The 21,396-nt window shown below is 33.1% G+C and overlaps 1 protein-coding gene across 6 annotated transcripts; it reads right to left on the bottom strand.

The window, feature by feature from the left end:
- Window positions 1-897: 897 nt before the first annotated feature.
- Window positions 898-20,568, bottom strand: LOC133822556 (uncharacterized). 6 transcript variants are annotated; one of them, XM_062254930.1, is made up of 10 exons: window positions 20,365-20,568; window positions 20,158-20,271; window positions 18,583-19,110; window positions 17,141-18,502; window positions 16,692-17,016; window positions 16,343-16,604; window positions 16,041-16,257; window positions 15,574-15,902; window positions 15,349-15,483; window positions 898-1,017 (listed from the first exon to the last, which is right to left on the bottom strand). In XM_062254930.1, the coding sequence occupies exons 1-10, from the start codon at window positions 20,539-20,541 to the stop codon at window positions 939-941; spliced, it is 3,528 nt and encodes a 1,175-aa protein (XP_062110914.1). In that variant the 5' UTR covers window positions 20,542-20,568; the 3' UTR covers window positions 898-938. The 6 variants fall into 6 exon arrangements, 3 of the variants coding, with proteins under 3 accessions (XP_062110914.1, XP_062110913.1, XP_062110912.1); XR_009887935.1 differs by lacking the exon at window positions 898-1,017 and adding exons at window positions 14,001-14,322; window positions 14,438-14,526 and having other exon boundaries at window positions 15,259-15,483; window positions 20,158-20,545; XR_009887936.1 differs by lacking the exon at window positions 898-1,017 and adding exons at window positions 14,001-14,322; window positions 14,438-14,526 and having other exon boundaries at window positions 20,158-20,544.
- Between the last annotated feature and the right edge of the window lie 828 nt (window positions 20,569-21,396).

Raw genomic sequence — 21,396 nt, 5'->3', positions numbered from 1 at the left:
AATGTGAGCTCGAAGGCAGAGGTTCCCTCCAAAGGATAGTCTCAAAATATTGACTGTAAGGAGGCAATGTTAATGTTTCGATGAGCTCAAAACATGACACAGGCTCGAAAGAGCGTTGGAGTAACAGTGCGTATGCAATTATAAATCCCTATAATTATGGGATTAGTTAAAACTGTGTGTAAACAACCTTATTTTTAAGGGATATTATATAGTTAATACATTTGATTGTATTTTAATATATTCTTTTGTATTTCAAATTCAAATGAGATATCCTGTAACTTTCCTAAAATTAAGGGAAGAATATTCTGTAAACCTGGTCTATAAATAGTTTGGATTTAGTCATTTATTTCTTACGTACAAATTTGTACTCAAAGCTCTGTGAAATTTCTCAGCTTTAAATGTGAACTACTTACTTAGTAAAAGTGACTCGTGGATGTAGGTAGATTTAACTACTGAACCACATAAAAAATCTATGTTCTTTCTTTTCTTCCTTTATTGTTTATAAGTGCTTAATCGCTCTTATTTAATTTTAGTTGACAAAAAATGTCGTCAATAATAATTCATTTAAAATCAATAAAAAATAAATATTTATTAATTATATTAATATAAATTCAAATAATATAAAATATTATTATTATAATAACATATAATATATTGTAATGACCCAACTACTCTAGACTTTGGACCATTAATGACTACTATACATAGACACTAATCTTTAATAAAACTCACAAGTGAAATAATCATAACTTCATTAAAACTTGTAAGACAAATGTTAAACTACATAAAATTTAAAGTAGGATATGGGATCCCATGGTTTTAAAAGTAAAAACATAACATAATTTTAAATAAATGGATTACAAAATAAAGTGCAGAAAATACATATAAAGCATAATTTTTAAAAGACTAAGAAGTGACTTCATCCTCGAACCGAACGCTCAATCCATCCATTTCCATTCTGCCTCAATACACAATCCCCAAGCTGCCAAGAACCTTTCCGCCGCCATAGCTAATTTCCTGCACATATAAACATAAAGGAATGAGCCTAATGCCCAGCAAGGAAAATCTAACACATAAGTCATATACATAAAATTCATATCGCAACATATACTAAAACATATCATAAACATATGTCACAAATACTATAATGGTCATTATTACTTGGGGCTCGTAAACTAAACAAGTCATATGCCCATTAGATTTGTGGGGCTTGCTAGCTAAGCCAGTCATATGCCCATAAATTTATTGGGGCTTGTTAGCTATACAAGTCATATGCCCAAGTCTACAAACATACATAATATAACATATAACATAACACATAAATCATAAGATAACATATAACATAACATATAAAATCCTATCCTATTTTCCTTACCAAAAAATACCGAGATATGAGAACAGGATTGGACTTTGGAACACTCCTAAAAACCATCAAAGCAAGGTGAGTATACTAAAGAAAAGGGGATGAAAAGAATGAAAGAACTATACCATTGAAAAGATACTTACCAAGAACCTTATGTTCAAGATCTTAGATTTCCTAACAAAGAATAAAGAATAGAGTTAGGATTTTGAGTAGAAAACTATAAGAATAACACAGAAATGAACTAGAATAATGAATACCTCGAATGCTTCTATGACCGAACTACTCCTCGAACCCTAAATATACTATAAAGCTTACTTCCCGAGTGTTTATTAAGCTTAAAAGGATAAAGCTTATATTCCCAACCCAAGTGTTTAAACACTCAAAAATAACCTAGCAGCTTGCAGACTCTGAACTTAGCTTGATGAATGAATAAATGGTTGGGTACTAGGTCCTATTTATAGAGTTCAAGAATGAAAAGATCTTCATTTAACTTGAATAAAATAATGGCTTTTTAAGTGAAAAATATTTGAATTATTGTTCAGCAGAGGCTGAAGACTCGGTCAAAAAGATGCTGGACTTATCAAGAGGTTAAAGATTAAATTAAGCTCGGTTTCAAAAACATTTAAAAATATGGTACATGAGCCGATATATCGCCCCTAGTAGGCGATATATCGCCTGGGCTAATATGCCCGAGGCTCGTCGAGGTGGTCGTGCGAAGCTACGTGTATCCCCGCATGGTGATATATCGCCCCCTATAGATGCGATATATTGGCATACGCTGAAATATTAAACACGAAATTACACTTTTTCAGCCTAATTTGAATTGAGTAAACAGCCTTGACTAAGTCCTCTAACGATTTCAAAGCTGCTGACAGACCCTAGGATATTCAAATATTGATCTTAATAAACTTATTCCTCTAAAATACTTAATTATCATTAAACATACACAAGACAAGTGTTACTATCTTATTGGGTCTATCTAAACCTTATAATATAATAAATATCACCATCAATATCAGTCATATTAATCAAACCTTAGGTTAAAATTAATATTCTTAAACTATAGGTTACACTTAGAAAATCTACAAGTGTTACTATGAGTGTCCAACTAAATCCCAGTCTGAACCAAAATCCACAGTCATAAAAATACTACAACTATTACTATTGCTACTACTATCTAACTAGCTAAGTAAAGTTCTTGGACTCTACATATATAATCCTAATTTTTATAATATTTTAGTAGAATAAATATTTATTAATTATATTAATATGAATTCAAATATTATAAAATATTATTATTATAATAATATTTAATACAAGACTAGATATTTAATAATTATATTAATTTAAATATTACAAAATATCATTATAATAAATATAATACATAATCTTAATTTTTATCATTTATATTTAAAAAAGAAAACATGTTATTTTTTTATTTGATCTAACTTATATAGATATGTATATATTTATATTGAATAACAATAAATATTATAAATATATTATATATATAGGTGTCGTGTGTATATATAAATCACATGACTGTGTAATTATGTAAGAAATTGGAATAATATTTATCTTCTATCAAGAATAAACAAGTTTCTTCTCCAATCATTAAGGTGTAATTTGAATAATATCATGAATATTTTGTACCTTAAATATAGTAGTTTGTGATCTAAAAAGTTACCATATTATATAAAAAAAATTAAAAAAATCATAAACAATATTTTGGTTTAATCTGTCTAAGGTGCGAGCAAGAAATAGTTTAGGAGAGACAGAACTAGAGGGAAGCCGATGAGTGGGAAAAGAGACACGATAAAGACCATTCTCAAGAAGACCTTGAAGGAGAATGTGGTTTGACACCTGATGTTTGACAAAAAAAATGAGAGGGATAGAATTCAACAAAGGCATTATTATCTTGACAGAGGCGAGTAACACTAATAAGATTGTGAGTGATAGCAGGAGAGTGTAAAACATTCTTAAGAGAAATGGTAACAAAATAAGGAGATTTAGTAGACAAATTTAAATGGCCAATGTGAGTAATAGGAAAAGTCTTACCATCCTCTACCATAACTTGATCTGAGCCAATGTAAGGAGAAGTTGTATCCAGGTGAGAGAAATCAGGGGTAAAATGATGAGTAGCCCTCGAGTCCATGAACCAAGCTGGGTCACCAACGGTGGAGGCAGTGGCATGGAGACCAGCGATAGTAGAGGAGCCAGAAAAGTCAGCAGTAGGAGCAAGAGACATGTTGAAGTTGTGTGGAGGCCCTGTGGGGTGGTATTGAAGATTCAAGCAGTGATAACACACCGCGGCAATATGCCCCTGTTTGCCACAAATTTGGCACTGAGTTTTGGAACCAGAAGAGTAAGAGGGAGGAGATGCCAATGGAGGGTTATTTGGTCGAGCAGGTGGTCGGCCAAGAAGGCCCTGGGAAGAGGAGAAAGAGTGGGAGGAGTGAGAGGACCTAGAAGAGAAATTGAGGTAAGAGAGTTTTGGTTGTCACTATGGAGAAGGTCAATAGGTAGGGGAAGAGGAGGTATTGAGCTGGACAAAGTTTGCTTGGAGGGAATTAATCTGGGCAACAAACATTTGTCGTTCAAGGTGTTGGGGTTTTATGCCCTAATTAAAACCCAATTTCTTTGTAATCTCATTTTATTATCAATAAAAGAATAGAAATCATTTTTTGACTCAGTCAATCACTTTGCTCACATGTTTTATTTTCAAGATTATTTGTTTAATATAAACTTCTATTAAATCTCGAGCATATATCTAATCATATTTATAGTGACGTAATCACAGTAGAATATAAATATGATTATATGTTCAAAAATAAGTCAGTCCTAAGATTAGTCAGTGCACAAGATTTACACTTACTTCTTAATCTATGATATGATCTACTTACACATTATAGTGTTATGTTCTTTCCAGAACATTAGCAAAGTAGATAAGATCGAATGTATTTGTTACAATGGACTGGACCGATATTGATAGTTGATAAGATAAGTAAACATACCGTTATTATCTATTCTAGTCATATCATATAGTTGACGATAGGTCAATTCAATCTCAATTATGAGTGGTTAGTATTCTAACTGATTGTATTATTTGAGTTCTTTGACTTATTCGTTACCAGCTTACCCTACAGACTAGCCTATACTTACATCTTGGAAACTCGGTAGTATAATTGAGTGGGAGTGTTAATCATATATATGAACATCTATAGCTTTTGGTAAAGAAGTGAAACGATGGTTTCCTTTTAGTTTGGTTTAAGGTGTTAAATGATAGAGATCTCATTTCAATAATTAAATTAGTTTACTGAAATATCATTTACAAGGAACTAAGTGTTTTAAGGATAAAATACAATGAGGGGTAAAACGGTATTTTAGTCTCATCTCATTTGTAATGCCCCAAATTTCCTAATAAGGTTTAAGGCCTTGATTAGGAGGCCGGGAGGGCCATAATTGATTTATTATAGTATTTAATGATTATATGCATGTTTACGTGAATTAAATTATTATATGATGGTGAATTCATGCATATGGGCTCATATGTTAACTATGAGGGTAATCTGGTAATTTGGCCACTGTGGGCGTAATTGTATATTTTGGGTGCGTGATTGTGATTGGTTAATATAGCCACATTATAAGGTGGATTGGTTCGAGCTTATCGACATGAGACGATCATGAGATGTAAGTGTTCGGTCTAGTCATAACGGGTTTAAGTTCGGGGCTCGGGGTGAGTCTCGGGGTGAATTTAGTGATTATAGTGTTACCGGGGATTTTAGGGTAACGGGATATGAATTATTGGAATTTGAGGATATTGAGATTAGCGGGAATTGGGAAGCGTTAATTATGATTAACGGGATAGGTGGAAAGTACCAATTTTACCCTTAGAATAGTTTGAGAAGCTTTTGATGGCTTAAGGGTATTTTGGTCATTTGGGGTTTTGGATATATATATAACTTAGGAGGGCTGTAGAAGAACAGAATAAAACAAAGCCATTTCTTCTCCCTTCCCGTACACAATTTCCCCCATTATCTCCCTTGGTGTTCTTGAGGCCATCTTGAGGTTTTGAGCTAGGAATTCAAAGGGCTGAAGTTGAGGACCTGGTTTAGCTATTAAGGAAGGTTCAAACTGGTTTCAAGGTGAGTTTTAGTCACTTGTTTCAGGTTATGCTCTGTTTTGATCTTCAAATTCTCAGCCTTTGATTCTTGGTGGAAGTATGGATTTAAAGGGGTTTTGATTGATGGTATGATTGGGTTTTGATGAGAGTGAGCTAAGGGTGTTATTTGGGGGTTTAATTATATGTTTGGAGGAGGTTTAGGGATGGTTTAAGGGACTGGTTTGAGAGGTAAGAACACAGGGGGAAAAAACCGGTTCATGTGTGGTCGGTTGCTGGTCTGGGCTGAGCGCCGCGGCGCAGTACGGGTGCGCCGCGGCCCTTGGCGTCTGACAGAGGGAGAGCCCTCTCTGTTTGAGGGCGCGCCGCGGCGCAGCAGGGGAGGGCCGCGGCCCTTAAGGCCATTTTGACCAAAAACATGTTTTTAAGCTTGGGGATTCAAGCCATAGGCCTCGGGGTTGTACCTAGTACCCGATTAAGTAGGGACTGATGTCCCGGAGGCTAGATATTGATTTGGGAACTTATGTTGATCATTTTTATTGATGATACCTTATATTTGGTTATGAATAGGTAACCGCTAAAGGACTAAAGGTTGATCGTTCTCAAGGGTTGTTCTTATAATTGTTCTAGCTCGACTTTGAGGTAAGAAAACTGCACCCTGTGTATATGTGACATGCGTGGCTATTATTGATGCATGTCGGTTGATTATTATGTATGACATGCATGACTATTCTTGATGCATGTTGGTTGACTATTATACGTGACATGCATGGCTGTTATTGGTGCATGTTGGATTGCTGGATATATTGCATATGATGCTTGAGAAACATGTGGTTAGGACATGCTTTGTATACTAGGTATAACATTGTTCAGAGTTTGAGCCTCTGTGGTTGTATATGGTCCTAATTGTACTGGCATCTGTTTAGTAAGCATGCTAAATATCTTGTCTATGGATATTGGACATGTGATATATGTTTGGTGGCATGGCTTACCTGTGTATGGCGCTGACTTATTAGTCAGAATCGACAATGGTGCCAGATCCGTCTGTGAAGCTGTGACTTATTAGTTAAGTTCACCACGGGCTGAGCACTGGTCGTGTTTTACCGACCCAAGGGTCAGAAGTGGCAGTGCGTTGTGAACGCCGGGCCGATTAAAGATTAGATCTAATCGAGGTCGGCATTGAATGACTCATATGGGGTATTAATGCTAGACCGACCGGAAGGTCAATGAGAACTATAAGCGCTTGCCTGGTCTAAGACCAGATGATTTCAGCCAAGGTATATGACCCCGGTGACCATTTGTCACATGGCTAAGGGACGTTGTCCATAGTTTCGACTCTAGAGTCATGAGGAAGGTCATGTTGGTGGCTAATCACCTTGCACCTGTCCTAATCAAACTTACGAAAGAATCACTTATCGGTTAAGCCCTGGTGACCCTATCGTCACATGGCTAGAGGGAGCGATGCTCATTATTGTGACTTTTGGCTATTGTCACCTATTGGCTTGGACTGATAGTCCCGAATGGTTATTATGATCGTTGTTGATATTATATCATGCTCTATTGTGTTTTCTTGCTGGGCTATGGCTCACGGGTGCTACGTGGTGCAGGTAAAGGCAAGAGGAAGCTGGACCATCCTTGAGTTGGAGAGCTTAGGTGATGACGTGTACATATGCAGCTGCTCGTCTGCCACGGCCGAGGTTTAAAGTGGAACTAGGGTTGAACCTTGTTTTGCCGCTTCGAACGGCCTGTTGTAAATATTCTCTGTAATAAACTCTGAAACTTTATTTTCGGGATCCCAATGTATATACTAAACGTTCTAGTGAAACGTTATCTCCTAACCAAAGTTTTAATCCCTAAACCGCTAATCATACCTAGATCACGATTTTGGCCAAATGACTCGATTAGCGAGTTTAGCACTGTTTACAAGGCACACCGTAACGGTTCCAGGAGTTGGGGCGTTACATCATTGTAGACCGTCTATAGAGGATTGAGTGACAATTATAGTTGTAACAATGGATAATTAATAGCGTATCTATATTTGTTATAGAGCGTTCTATGAATTCAAGAGTGCAATTCCGAGTCTTTACTGGAGTCACGAGGAATTAATAAGTTAGTAAATTTATTTGTTAGATTTATGATAACTTATTGGAGCTTGATTTCATAGGCCCATGGTCCCCATTTTACCTTGGATAAAATCATCTAGATAGTCTCAATTTATTGATTTAATTATCAATTAGAATTATCAAAGTTGACCAGGTCAATTTTTGATAGTTTCAGAGAGTTATGTAATTTTGAGAAGAAAAGAGAAATTAAGGCATATTTATTAATTAAGATAAATTGATATCTAAATTAATAAATAAGTTTAAATCAAGGTTCAAATTATAAATAATTAATTTTATAAAGGATTTAAATAATTATTTAATTAATTAAATCAATAGAAAATAATACAGACCTTGATTTTAAGTCCAATAGACTTATAATCAAATGGGAAATTTCACAGGCCTAAAACCCATGATAATTTCGACCTAGGGCTGTTAATTGACTATTATTTTATTGATTTTTTAATTAAATTAAATGGCCTAATTGAGTCTATAAAATGAGTGCTTAGAGAGAAGTCAAGACAGACGACAGATAAGTTTAATCACTATTTTTCTGATAGTTTTAGATTCTCTCTAAACACAAGTTATTTTCTAAGCCTCTTTGTTATTTTCTATTCTTCTCTATGTATTTATCTCATGTGGTGAGAATTGCCCACTCTAGTCTAGGTGATTCTAAGGATACTTTAGAAGGTTGTGAAGAAATTGAAGATCGGTTCAGTTTCTTAATAATACTTTGCGACAGAAATGATACAAGGGTTAGAGAAACTAAAGGAATGACTCATTCATTCCGCTACGTATATTGTAAGTATTCTTATCATTGTTTCTCTTTGAATTCAATTTTAGAAACATGTTCTAGGTTATCTCATATTAATTTGTTTAATATTAGATCTACATAAAAATAAATAAAGATCATGTATAAGTTTTTCCCAACACAAGGCTAGAATCAAATTGGAGGAGAAGGCTATGGAGTTCTTCTGGTGTGGATTTTTTAGGACGCATCAAAACAAAGGTGACAAAAGAATCATAGGCTTGATCCAGACCATTTAACAAGTAGATCAGATAATCGACATTAGAGATAGGTTCTCCAAGGGCAGCAAGAGTGTTACAAATAAATTTAAACTTGAGAAGAAACTCACGGACTGACTTGCCTCCTTTGTGAATCGTTTGAAGAGATGTTCGAAGCTCGGAGATGTGCGCCATGGACGTCGATGTGTAGATCTCCTTGAGCGCCTCCCAGATTTTTTGAGCCGTGGTATAGGTGACTATTTGGGTGAGCATATTATCACTCAAGGATGCATATAACCAGCTCATTAGCAATCTGTTGTATCTCAGCCATTGGGTAAAATCTGGGTTAAGTTGCAGGTGAGCTTCGTCCGAGTATTTGGCTGGGCACGGGCGAGTACCATCTAGAAAATCTTTGAGCCCATGAGCTACAATGACTTTGAGGAGCTGATTTTTCCAAACTAAGAAATTTGTTTCATCAACTTTCACAGAAAAAGGTTGATGAACGGAAGGAAAAGAGGTATTTGAGGAAGAAGAGGTGGCAAAAGTGTTTGGAGTGAAGGGAGTTGGGGTGGTGACGGTGACTACCGGAGCTGAGGAAGAAGAAGTCGAAATCATAGGGGAAGAAGCCATAGCAGCTCTGATACCATGTAAAGGCAGATAGAGAGTTTGGGAAATTTGTGTATATTCTCTATATTGGTAAAATTGTACATTGAGGTATATATAATATGTACAAGAGAGAATAAAGAATAATTGCAAAACTGAATACACATAAAGAAGTATACCACAATATTACTTAACATTTTGGAAATTATATATGTGAGATTATTTATTAGCAATTAATATTATATATACACACTTTTTTCAAATCTGACACATTCTTAATTTTTTCTAATTATTGAAACTACTAAATATATTATAAAATTATTATTTAATTATTGATAATTAATATCTAATATATAAGAGCCAAAAATCCCAATTAGTAGAGAATAATTTTATGACAATGCATGACTCAAACTTACAAAGACTACTGAGTATAATTAATTTTGCTATTTTTAAATATGTTGTACCTTTACAATTGATAGTCAGTCTTCTAGAACACAAGCAAAGTAATATGAAGTAATTAAACGGGTACAACACAAGCAAAGTAATATGAGTAGTGGCCTATAATCTTACTTCGGTTCTATCAATGCACACAAATAAAATACATCAAATTATCATCAAAACAAAAGGTCAAAAAAACCCACCTTACAATTGTAAATAAATAAAGTATAATAATCAATAGGAGTCTTAAGGCTAGAAGGAAGCAAAATTCTCTTATGGCAATTCATGACAACTTAGGGGTTTGGCAGGATACAGCAGAAGGTGTTCAACAGGCTTTTATTGATTATTATACTCATTTGTTGGGAGACAAAATGAATAACAGAATTAAGGTCAAAGCTAGCATCATTAAAGAGGGCCCAGTTCTTTCATCTAATAATATCCAAGATTTGCTTAGGCCTTTTGGGAAGGATGAGGTTCGCGAAGCTGTTTTTAGTATACCCCATGATAAAGCTCTGGGGCCGGATGGATTTAATAGTGCTTTCTTTCAAAAGCATTGGAATCTTATTGGAGAGGAGGTTAGTGAAGCTATCCTTTCCTTTTTAGAGAGTGGTAAGTTGTTAAAGGAGGTTAATGCGACTATTATTACTCTCATTCCTAAAGTGTCTAGTCCCGATCATGTGAGTGATTTTAGGCCGATCTCTTGCTGTAATACTTTGTATAAGGTGGCTTCTAAGCTTCTTTGTCACAGACTGAGAGAGGTTCTTCCTCATTTAGTGGCGGAGAAGCAAAGTGGATTTATTAAAGGTAGAAACATAGGTCAAAATGTGTTGGTTTGCCAGGACTTATTGAAGCATTATGGGCGGAGTAATTGCAAGCCTAGCTGCATTATTAAGATGGATATTAGGAAGGCTTATGACACCTTGGACTGAGATTTTCTAGAAGAAATGCTTGAGGCTTTTGGGTTTCCTAGTAAGTTCATAAAGTTAATCACGGTATGTGTGAAAACTCCCAAATTCTCTCTATTGATAAAGGGGATGCTTCATGGCTTTTTCAACTCTAAACGTGGTCTAAGACAGGGAGACCCGAACTCCCCTTTACTCTTTGTTCTTTGTATGGAATATCTTAATAGAATCTTGACGAAGGTGGCTCACCATGAGATCTTCAGAATTCATGATAGATGCTCAGATCTTCAACTTACACATATGTGTTTTGCCGATGATGTGATTTTATTCACGAATGGAGATTTTATGTCCATTTATTTGATGCTGCAAGGTGTTGAGCTGTTTTCCAAGTCATCGAGTCTGCAAATCAACAATAGCAAAATAGAGATTATTTGTAGAGGTATGGCAGATGAAGAGATTCAAAGAGTTCTTCACGTTTCTAAGTTTAAGGAAGGGAGTTTACCTATCAAATATCTTGGTATTCCTATTAATTCTAAGGGCATTTTGGCTGTAGATTATGCCTCCATTGTTGACAAAATGGTTGCAAGGATCAAAAATTGGAGCTGGAAATACTTATCTTTTGCTGCTAGATTAGTTCTTATTAATTCAGTTATGATTTCCTTGCATTCCTATTGGGCTCAAATCACCATTTTTCCTAAGTAGATTTTACACAGTGTGAAATCCATTTGTAGGGCTTTTCTGTGGAAGGGAGCTATGGATTTTGATGGTGCAAGTAATGTGGCTTGGGAAGATGTTTGTAAGAGTAATGCTAAAGGCGGTCTGGGTATAAGGGATGTATATTTATGGAATATAGCTGCAATAGGTAAATATGTTTGGGTTGTGGCTAAGAATAAAGAGAGTCTGTGGGTAAAATGGATGCATTCAGTCTATCTTAAAGGAACTTCCTGGTGGGCTTATGAAGCTTCAGTTACTTCAAGTTGGCAGTGGAAAAAAAGAGTGGCAGTTAAGAATAAGCTGAAGAGTTTATATTCCCTCCAAACTTTTTGTGATTCTGAGTATAGTGTTAGAAAGGTGTAGTGGAAGCTTAAGGAAAATGAGAATTCAGTGAAGCTTTCTTGGACTCGAGTAATTTGGAGTGCTCATAATGTTCCTAAGCACTCCTTCATTGCTTGGCTTGCTCAACTAAATCGCCTTAAGACCAGGAATCGCCTCTTTCAGCATGGTGTTATAGATGATCCAAATTGTCTGATTTATGGGCAGGGGGAAGAAGATATTTGTCATCTCTTTTTTGGTTGTTGTTATAGTAATTCTTGTTTGGCTAAGATTACTGAGTGGCTGGGCTAGAAAACTATTGACAGAACATTAAATGGATTATTAAGATGGCTGGTCAATGTTAAAGGTGTTTCTCAGGTTAGGAAAAGAATTTATTCCATGACTTTGGTAGCAGCTGTGTATCAAATCTGGAAGGTTTGGAACTTTGCTCTTTGGGATCATAAAGTTGTGAATTTACAATGTACAGTAATGCAAATTAGGAAAGAAGTTAAAGCTAGAAGTAATATTCTATTACATAGTAAAAAAATTACTGGAAAATATAGGAATTGGATAGGAGACTTACTTGTATAGTCTTTTGCTATGTTTGGTTGTCCTTTTGGGAGAGTTGTTTGATGTAATTTTGTTTTGATATATGGAAATTCTTACTTACCATAAAGTAGAAGATTCAAAATATATATAGGGGCACTCTTAATGGTTACTACCCATGTATGGTTACTTTAACATTAACCATTGGATTAAGATCAATGGTTCATATTTATAGTTGTTAATTAATATTTCTAAAAATAAAGTTTGATTTTTTCAAATTTTTGGAAGGGTTACCTGATGAAAAATGTGTATTTATTATGAAAATATAATATTGTAAATTTTTTCATTTTTTAAATGTATGTCAATTTATAAATATAGCTAGTGTTTCTCATTGGTTGAAAACACCATTAATTATGACAAAAAAAATAACTAAATTCGAAATTAATATAGAAAAAAAAATATTTACTTGTTGGTAACTTGCTATACCAAGTTATTATGTTGCCACATCATCGTAATTGTTAGTACCCATCTATAAGTAATAATTATTGAGAAATTTTCTATATATATATATAAATAATATGAGGTCTATTACTTCGTGCGATTATGCATAAGAACCTAAGTAATAGGGGTCCTATAAATTTGTTTTTGTAACCCCATATAAAAAAAGCAAAATAAACATTTAGTTTTGTAATAGTGCATTGTAAAATAAGTATATGACTATTTTTTGTAATTTCATGTTGAAGGATTATTATTATTATTATTATTATTATTAGGAATGATGTATATGTATATAATATACTAGGCAGAAGCCACATGCATTCAACGTTTGTTTAGTTTTAAGGTTGTAAGCATTGTTTATGTTTTTAATAAAAATTGATTCACTGTTTTTTTTAATATTTATATATATATATATATATATAATAGAATGAATAATAGTTCTATAGTATATATAAATATTCATATCAATATTCTCTACATATATGACATCTAAACACAATATTGACATAAATATATATTTACATGGCTACATGACATATATATATAATACAATAATATTTAAAAAGAAACTAATAATAGAAATAAAATAAGAATATAAAAAGTCACAATGTAGACGGTCATCAACTATTTTTAGTTTCTAATATATCTCACAATGTCCTTTGGTGAATTTGATAAAGAAAAAGAGTTATAATCACTTGATAAAAAATAAACTATAGCACAAATTTATAAGATAAAAAAATTATGTATGTTTTTATTATTTTTAAATAAATATGATTTAATTATTTAAATTATCATAAAATATCTTAAAAATATCTTATTTTAATTAATTTATTTCTTTATTTTTGTTTAAGTTTATGTTTATTCTAGCTTTTAAATTTGACAGTGACAACAAAATATTATATATTATATGTTTAATATAATATTAAGTTTAAATTTTATTTAAGTTATAAAATATATAATTTTATTATTTTTAAATAATTATCATTGTAAAATATCTCAAAAATATTATATTTTAATTTATTTAATTTTATTTAAGTTTAAATTATGTTTGCAATTTACCATTTAATATAAGAATATTATGTTAAATATAAAAATATTCTATTAAATATAATAATATTTTTTAAAAAAATAAAAAATCTTTAAAACCAAAAATTTATATTATATACTATTTTTTATATAGAAGAGATACATAATTTAATATTTTTTGTTTGGAGAACACATATCTCAAAAGAAGCTCTCATTAAATTCTCAAATTCGTTAAAATGTGTTTTCCCAATACTTAAATTGACTTTTGCCACCCTCGTCAAATTCTTAAGATCCAAATTATTAAAAATTTGAATTAATGATTCAATTTCTTTAAAAAAAAATCCAAAGAGAGAAAGTTTAATGATCTATTTCCAGAAGATAGCTAGCTAATTTCTGCATTCAAAATGGGGAAGAAGTTTTTTTTTATATAAATAGGATTTTCAAATTTGAATATACTAAAAGACTATTTAACTTCTTCTTTTTCTTTTTTGTACATTGATGTTTCATTTGGTCCATAGATCAACTAGAAGAAACATTTTTAAGAACACAACTATTATATACAATTTAAGGCCAGTAATGGGTGACAGAACAAATAATCATTAGGATGATATGTTTGCTTGTATAATATACACCCCTTATCCTTGTCTACAATCCAAGTAAAATCTCTCCCAAGATCCTAACCCGGTTCACCTAGAAAGACAAGAAAAAACCATTAATTATTAATACCATGTCCACTGGGAATACTTGCAAAATTAGTCACATTGGACCCTAAATAGCTCCTCTTAGATTAAAGAGAAAATCTAACCTTAAATCACCTCTGTGCAAACTTCCATCCTTGGTGAATTAGTTGTAAGACCGAAACTTCTCTTTTAGGACTTTGAGATCCTTCTGAATCTGACATTCATCAATTTACAGTAATAATTTAGATTGCTAATTTAATTTAGACAGACTTGACATGAATTATAACTATTTTTTGGAAAAAGCTGCTGTGGTATTGGTATTCATTCAAATCCAACAGTCTTTAACTAACTCTGTTAAGTTAGTTAAGTTTGTTTGAGAGGCTTTTGCCTATTCCTTTGAGAGGCATATATATAAGGGGTCTCGGCTCATTAGAAAAAGACACAGAAAAACAGAGCAAGAAGAAAACAGAGAGAGAAAGTGAGAAAGAGAACTAGAAACTACAAAGAGAGAAAGAGAACTAGAAACTAGACAGAAAGAGAGAAGAAGCTGACATAACTCTATGAACGGATGTGTTATGGTGATGAGTTGCTGTTGAGTAGTTCTGAGTTTACTCACCATTGAATCTCTCATTGTCTGGTGATATACTTCTTAACTGTTGTAATTTTGTACTTCTGAGTTCTTGATTAATAAAGGGATAGTATTCAACTGGATGTAGAGTCAAAGATCACATTGATCTTTGATCTTGAACCAGTATAAAATCACTGTGTCGATTGCTTTCTGTTTTGGCCCTTTTATTTCTCTTAATTTTTTATTTCATTGATTCTGGTGTTCTAATTTCGATTAACAGTATATGTTTTGCCTAGTTGTATTGTTCTTCTAATCTATACAGGTTGATATATCTCCTACAGCTGCATAGAACAGCTAATGCAATTAAAAAACAGTTACCTCTTTTTTGACCATTCTCATTTGTTAGTTCATTCTAATACATTGGAAGATTTGACAAGGTCTGATGGAACTTTAGAAACCAGCACTGACCTATTTTTTTTTGAAGATGATGTTTCTGGTTCATCCTTTAGAGTGAGTGAGGCCAGTGAGTTTAATAACAAGTCAGTAGAATCTGCTGAAATGGAACTTGAATCCACAGGCCATTTCATTGGAACAACCAAATTCCTGTTAAAAAAAATGTTGGTATAAGTTAGAGCTTTGCAATAGCATTTTCTGAAAAGTTACTAAAAACAGAATGACATAAAATCTGCATACCTCTCTTTATGTTTGAACTTGCATCGACTCAATTTATCAGGCAAATAATTTCCATACATTGAATCGAGGTGTTTTGATAGCTTTGGTACCTCAGATTGAGCCAAAACATTCCAAACCTTCAAAATCTGAATGTGATGTGAATTTTCCAGGAGAAGATCTACAGTCCAAACAATAGACATTTGCTTAACCTTGTAACACTCTACTAATTGAGATGAAGCTCCATTACGCCAGCCACATGAAAGCTTCACCAATAAAGAAAGTATTTCCTTGCAACACTCGTAATCTTTAACTCTCGCCATTGAAGTCCAGAAATCATTATTGAAGCAAACCTGTGTAAAATTATAGAAAGAAAGAGTAAAAGAAGAAAGACTCAAACATGGATTGGTGAATAGGCAAAGACAAGCGTAAAACAGAATGAGATGAAAAAATGTCAAAGAAACAAGAAGGGTATATAAAGATGAGCATACCTTCCATTTTGCCTCTCTAAACAGAAGTGAATCTAGATTTGGTAAAAGCTGGATTTGTTTAAGCTGAACCAAGGCAGCAGTGATAGCCACAGCCAAATTCTTGTCCTCATTGGCATTATGAAAACACCTACGCTCCTTGGCGTCCATGACTAGTTTCTTCCAAACACATCCACTATTACATAAAGTTTCTCCATTGCCCACAATCCAAAGGCAATGCCTAGATAATTATGAATGTGTCAGTGAACATAATTTACAAACTTACTCAAAAAGTTCTTTCATTTAGCATTTGTGTGTGTTATTACCTTGCACGAGTTAATGCCACATTTGCTCTTTGACAATTGGAAAGGAACCCCACTGATCCTTTGCCATTGCTCCGGACGGTTGAGATGATAATAACATCTTCTTCGCCTCCTTGAAATCCATCAACCGATCGAACACTCACAGAGAAATCACTTTGAGCATCTGAACTGTATTTCTTTCCAATTATCTCACTTATTGCATAAACTTGTGCCTTGTATGGTGATATCACTCCTACTCTAACATTTTTCTTTGTATTTTTAACTTCTTTAAGACCAAAACAGAGAAAAAAATATGTCAATATTGATCATCCATCTTATTAAATAAAAAAGAGTATACATCGGTTACACGCACCTTCATAAAGCTTTGCAACTATCTCAGAGACAACAAAAGCCTCTATTATGTTCTTGCTGCTATGCTTGTTATCAGATGTCTCTTTTCCATATGGCACATTTATGAAAGAGTAGGAGCCATACATCTTTCCTTGCATGAAACTTTGGCTGTAACTCCTTTGTGTAACATTCTGTCCATCAGAAATCTTATTGCTATAAAACTGTTTATTTGGAAATGAACTGATTGAAGGGTGCATCCTGTGTTGGACATTGAGAAGGTGTTTCTTGTGGCCAAGTAAAGCCAATCTCTCAAACAAGCTTCTTCCGAAATTGGCATTCTCTGAGACCTGATACAAGAAGTTTGATAATGGAGACATTACATAACTGAAACACAGTTCAGATATAAATAAGAAAAAATTAAAATGAAACAAACTACAAAAGCTTTATTTAAAAAAAAAAAAAAAAAAAAACCTTGCTTTGAACCATTGCAGGTAATTGCCGCTCATCGCCTATGAGTATGGCATGACGAGTTCCAGGAAGTTGTAAAGGAATTGTTGATTCACATTCTTTTAACTGAGCAGCCTCATCTATAATCAATACTTCTAAAGGAACCATTTCTTTCTTGTGTAGTTTAGCTGAGCTTGAGACAGTACAGAAAATCAGGCATGCATTTTCCAAGCAAAATTCTATAATCTCCTTCATATCAGAACTGCCATTAGTAGAGTGAGGCACAGGAAAAGTTGAAGGGAGTAGTTTTAGTAGAAAAAAGCTTTTTCTTCTTGCAGCATTTAAACTTGCAGAGCTAGCACTCCCACTCATTTCATCTTTGTTAAAACATTTTCCTAATGCTCCGCTTGCAACTCCAAACAGCAACTTTTGTAAGGACTTGAGATTATCAACAGCTTCTAACATCCTCCTCACAACTTCTAATGAAATCAGAGAGGTTGGAAGGTGTGTAATCAAACTCTCGATACAAAAATATAATCTTTCTGCAATGTAAGAAAATCTCTTTTTAAAAAACTCCTCAAAACTCAAAGGACTAACATGTGTTTTGTCTCCGAGATTCGCCTTCTTTTTAGTAAGATCATTCTTTCCCTTCCTCTCCTCCTCCTGCTTTGATTCTTTTTCTTCTTTCCTGTCCTTCGTCTTTTTCTGATTCTTCTTGTTTTCTTTCAAGGCTTCTAGTATAACCTGCTTCAATGGTTTCTTATTTTTCTTCTCTTGATTCTTCGAGTCCTGATTTTGTATCGCCTCGTCGTCATCATCGTCCTCATTCAAGTCTATTACTTCAGTTTCTTTCAAGTACAATTGGTACTTTCCTTGAGGGTCCTCAAGCAAAGAAATCATAGAAAGCAAACTATTTCTCCAACCACTTTCTGAAGCAAAACAATGATCAAGTATGGCAACACGGTTATCAAGAAACACATCATGAAGCTCATTGCGTTCTTCAATCTTCATTCGCTCCCCATTTCCAAACAAAACAATGTCACCGAGACCATAAGTATCATACTTAGCTGACTCCACAACTCTTTGTATGAGCCTCTCTGTTACTTCCAATACTGCAACATTTGTGGGAGCACATGTAAGTGTCCTACATTTCATATTAAGCAGGCAATGCAATAAAAAACCAACAGTCTTTGTTTTTCCTGTCCCCGGAGGCCCCCATATAAGCTTCACAGTATTCTTATGAGTACATTCACTTGTCTTAACGCAGCTTAAAACCGCCTTCTGTTGGGATTCATTCAACTCAGATGACTGAATTCCAATCTTTGCATCTAAATATGCAGCGCTGCAATTTTGTTTCGAGCGACAATTCATACACATTTCTGCATCCTGCAAATAGTGAAACTAAGATCAAAACATAAAAAGTTTTGGAGTCAGCAGCATCAAGCGAGAACTGACTAACATCTTACAGGAAATTCAGGCCTTAGAACATTCTCAACGATCTTCATATTGCGGTCTTTAGGATCAGAAGTCAGTGCTTGCCATATTCGAATGTTAGTAATCATATTGATGAGATAAACAGCAAAAAGACTTGGATTCTTCTTCCTGTCCATGTGGTTTTCTAGAGGCTTCGATGAAAGCACTGTGAGAACGAGATCATCCTTCACATGTTGAACCGAAGCAACAACATAAGACCTTTCCAAATCAGCAATGCTTCTTGGTTTAACACTGGTTATGGCAATAAGGTCTCCATGTTGAGGTTCATAGGTCATATGGTCATTCTTGTTTTCACTACTTTTCAGTACAAGTTTGTAAAACAAGTCTTTGGGAGGCTTATATCCATCAGTCCTAGTGACAGACCTTATCTCACAGCAAAGGGAGTGAGACACTGATTTCACACTTGATAACAAGTCAGCATGTGTTTCCTCCATAAGAGGAGCAGTGAATGAGTTTAAGTATTCTGTTTTTGAGGAGAATGTTTGGGGAATCTTCTTCACCTGCACAAACAACATATTTCCAGTGTTTTTGCCATTTGACTCGAAAACAACTACACTTCTAGGCTTTGTTTGAAACTTGGATTGTGCTAATGAAAAATTTGAAAAATTTTATGATGAAAAAACTACAAGCATTGTTTAGAACTTGGGACTTTTTTGGAAAAAAAATTTATAAATATTATTTTCTTTTCTGAAATCCAAGCTCCAAATGTAACTATAAGCCTATAACATTAAACAAAACGAGCATAAATCATCATACTATTCAGTATTTCCATAGAACAAACTTCAAGTTTATTAATTAGTCTTTTGAATACAGAGAAAAAGAAACAATCAATATTTTAAATAAGATAACATGATCATCAACTTCTACAAGTTTCCATATTCCTCTGTATGTAGTTAGCTTTATCTATAAGCAAGATAAGACCCCATCAACTCTCTTCTGAAGAACATATGTTCAATTTAAAAACATACTTCTCTGTATGTTATGCATCTGTATATAATTGTCCATATACATTATTCCCAACATAAAATTCATTTAAAAACAATGAAATGGATAACTGTGCTCTGCTACCCATGATACATATATTTATATGTTAGATGAATAAAAACCTCCATTTCTTTTTTACTAAATTAGACAATATGGTTTGTAAAAAAAAAAAACCCATTATATTTTAGTGTTTAGACAAAATAGTCAAAATGAAAACACGAAAATGATAAAATGCATTATTATTATTATTATATGTAAACATGAATAAATAAAAAATAATGTTATGTGAAGTTATTTATTATTACATTTTTTTAAATTTTCTAGATATTATTTAATATTTTAAGAGGATGTATTTTTTATCTTTTTACTAATTTTTCGTCTAAGAAGTTATAAAGTAAAATCTAAGAGAGAACTTCATAATATTGAAAAATTCAGGGTACATTTTTTAAATGTAACCCAAACATAGTGGATGTTTTACAATTATCCCTCTATTATATAAATATGCATGGTTGATGACGTATACATATATATATATATATGAATCAATATATACATACACATACCTTGTTTTTATAGAGATTATTGTTGATAACATCTTTAAAAGACCAATCAAAGACCGAATTGATTAAACTTCTTCCGGCAACAGATCTTTCCTTCTTGGGCTTATTGGAGTGCATCTTTAACAAAAACAAGAGAAAGAGAGAGAAGAAAACAAAGAAAGAAAGAAAGAAAGAAAAAGAGGAAGAAAATGTATAAGAATGATCACTTACCATGGAAGAAAGAACAATAAGTAGTAGAATCAAATACCCTACAGTCGTACTAAGGACATCAAAAAGTTCACACTCCACATTAATAATATGCTTTTCTCTTTTGCTTTGGAAAATCCGACTGTTATTTCCTTCCACTAGAAGTTGTATTATATATACAAAAATAATAAATGAAAACATAAATGGGTTTTCCCTTGCAAGAGAAGATAAAAAGACCAATACATTTTCCTTGCATGAATATATGTATATGTATGTATGTATGTATGTATATATTATTATTATATTTGATGAGTGTGAAGACATATTACGTGTGGGGTTTGATTCTAGGTACCATAATTAAAGTTGTAAATAAAGAATGTGGAAAGTTTATAAGTTGACTACAAGTCAATTAAATGAAAATATATATGTAAAGAATATGTATAGTTCGTACGTCAGCCTTTTCTTTCTTTTCCCATTGCTCATGTAATTGTTTGTTTGTCTCCTTCCTAGAACCCTCCTAGTTCGACCTACCTTAATTAGCTTACTTCATCCCCTAGAATACCAACAGTTCACACTATTTGAATTAATTAGAAAGGATTATTGTGAGAGCATTGCTATTAGGTATCTATGGGTGATTGGTGCAATTTAGTTTGTGGCCCATATATAATTTATTGTACTCTATACTAAATTATACCAATAACATTAGGAGTAGGCAATATACAAATCAATCCAACTACATCAAACAAATTTAATTCAATTTAATTAAAAAAAATTGGATATATAATTATAATTTGATTTTATTTGAATAATTAGATTTTAATTAAATTCGATCGGATAGCGGATAATACTGTCAAAATCCAATTAAAAATTGATCTGATCTGATCCAATTAAATATAATATATATTAAAAAAATATTCAATTATTCATATTTATTTTAAGAGTAATGATATGTGCACCCAAAATATAGACTCAAACATTATATACAGTGATGTGGCAGTTTGGTCTAGCCAATCACATTTATTAAAACTAAGACCTACTGTTTTAAAAAAACAGTGA

This window comes from Humulus lupulus, chromosome 3 (assembly GCF_963169125.1).
Source record: "Humulus lupulus chromosome 3, drHumLupu1.1, whole genome shotgun sequence".
Taxonomy (NCBI): Eukaryota; Viridiplantae; Streptophyta; class Magnoliopsida; order Rosales; family Cannabaceae; genus Humulus; species Humulus lupulus.
The sequence above is the reverse complement of the archived record's forward strand: the minus strand, read 5'-3'. Positions and strand labels throughout refer to the sequence as shown.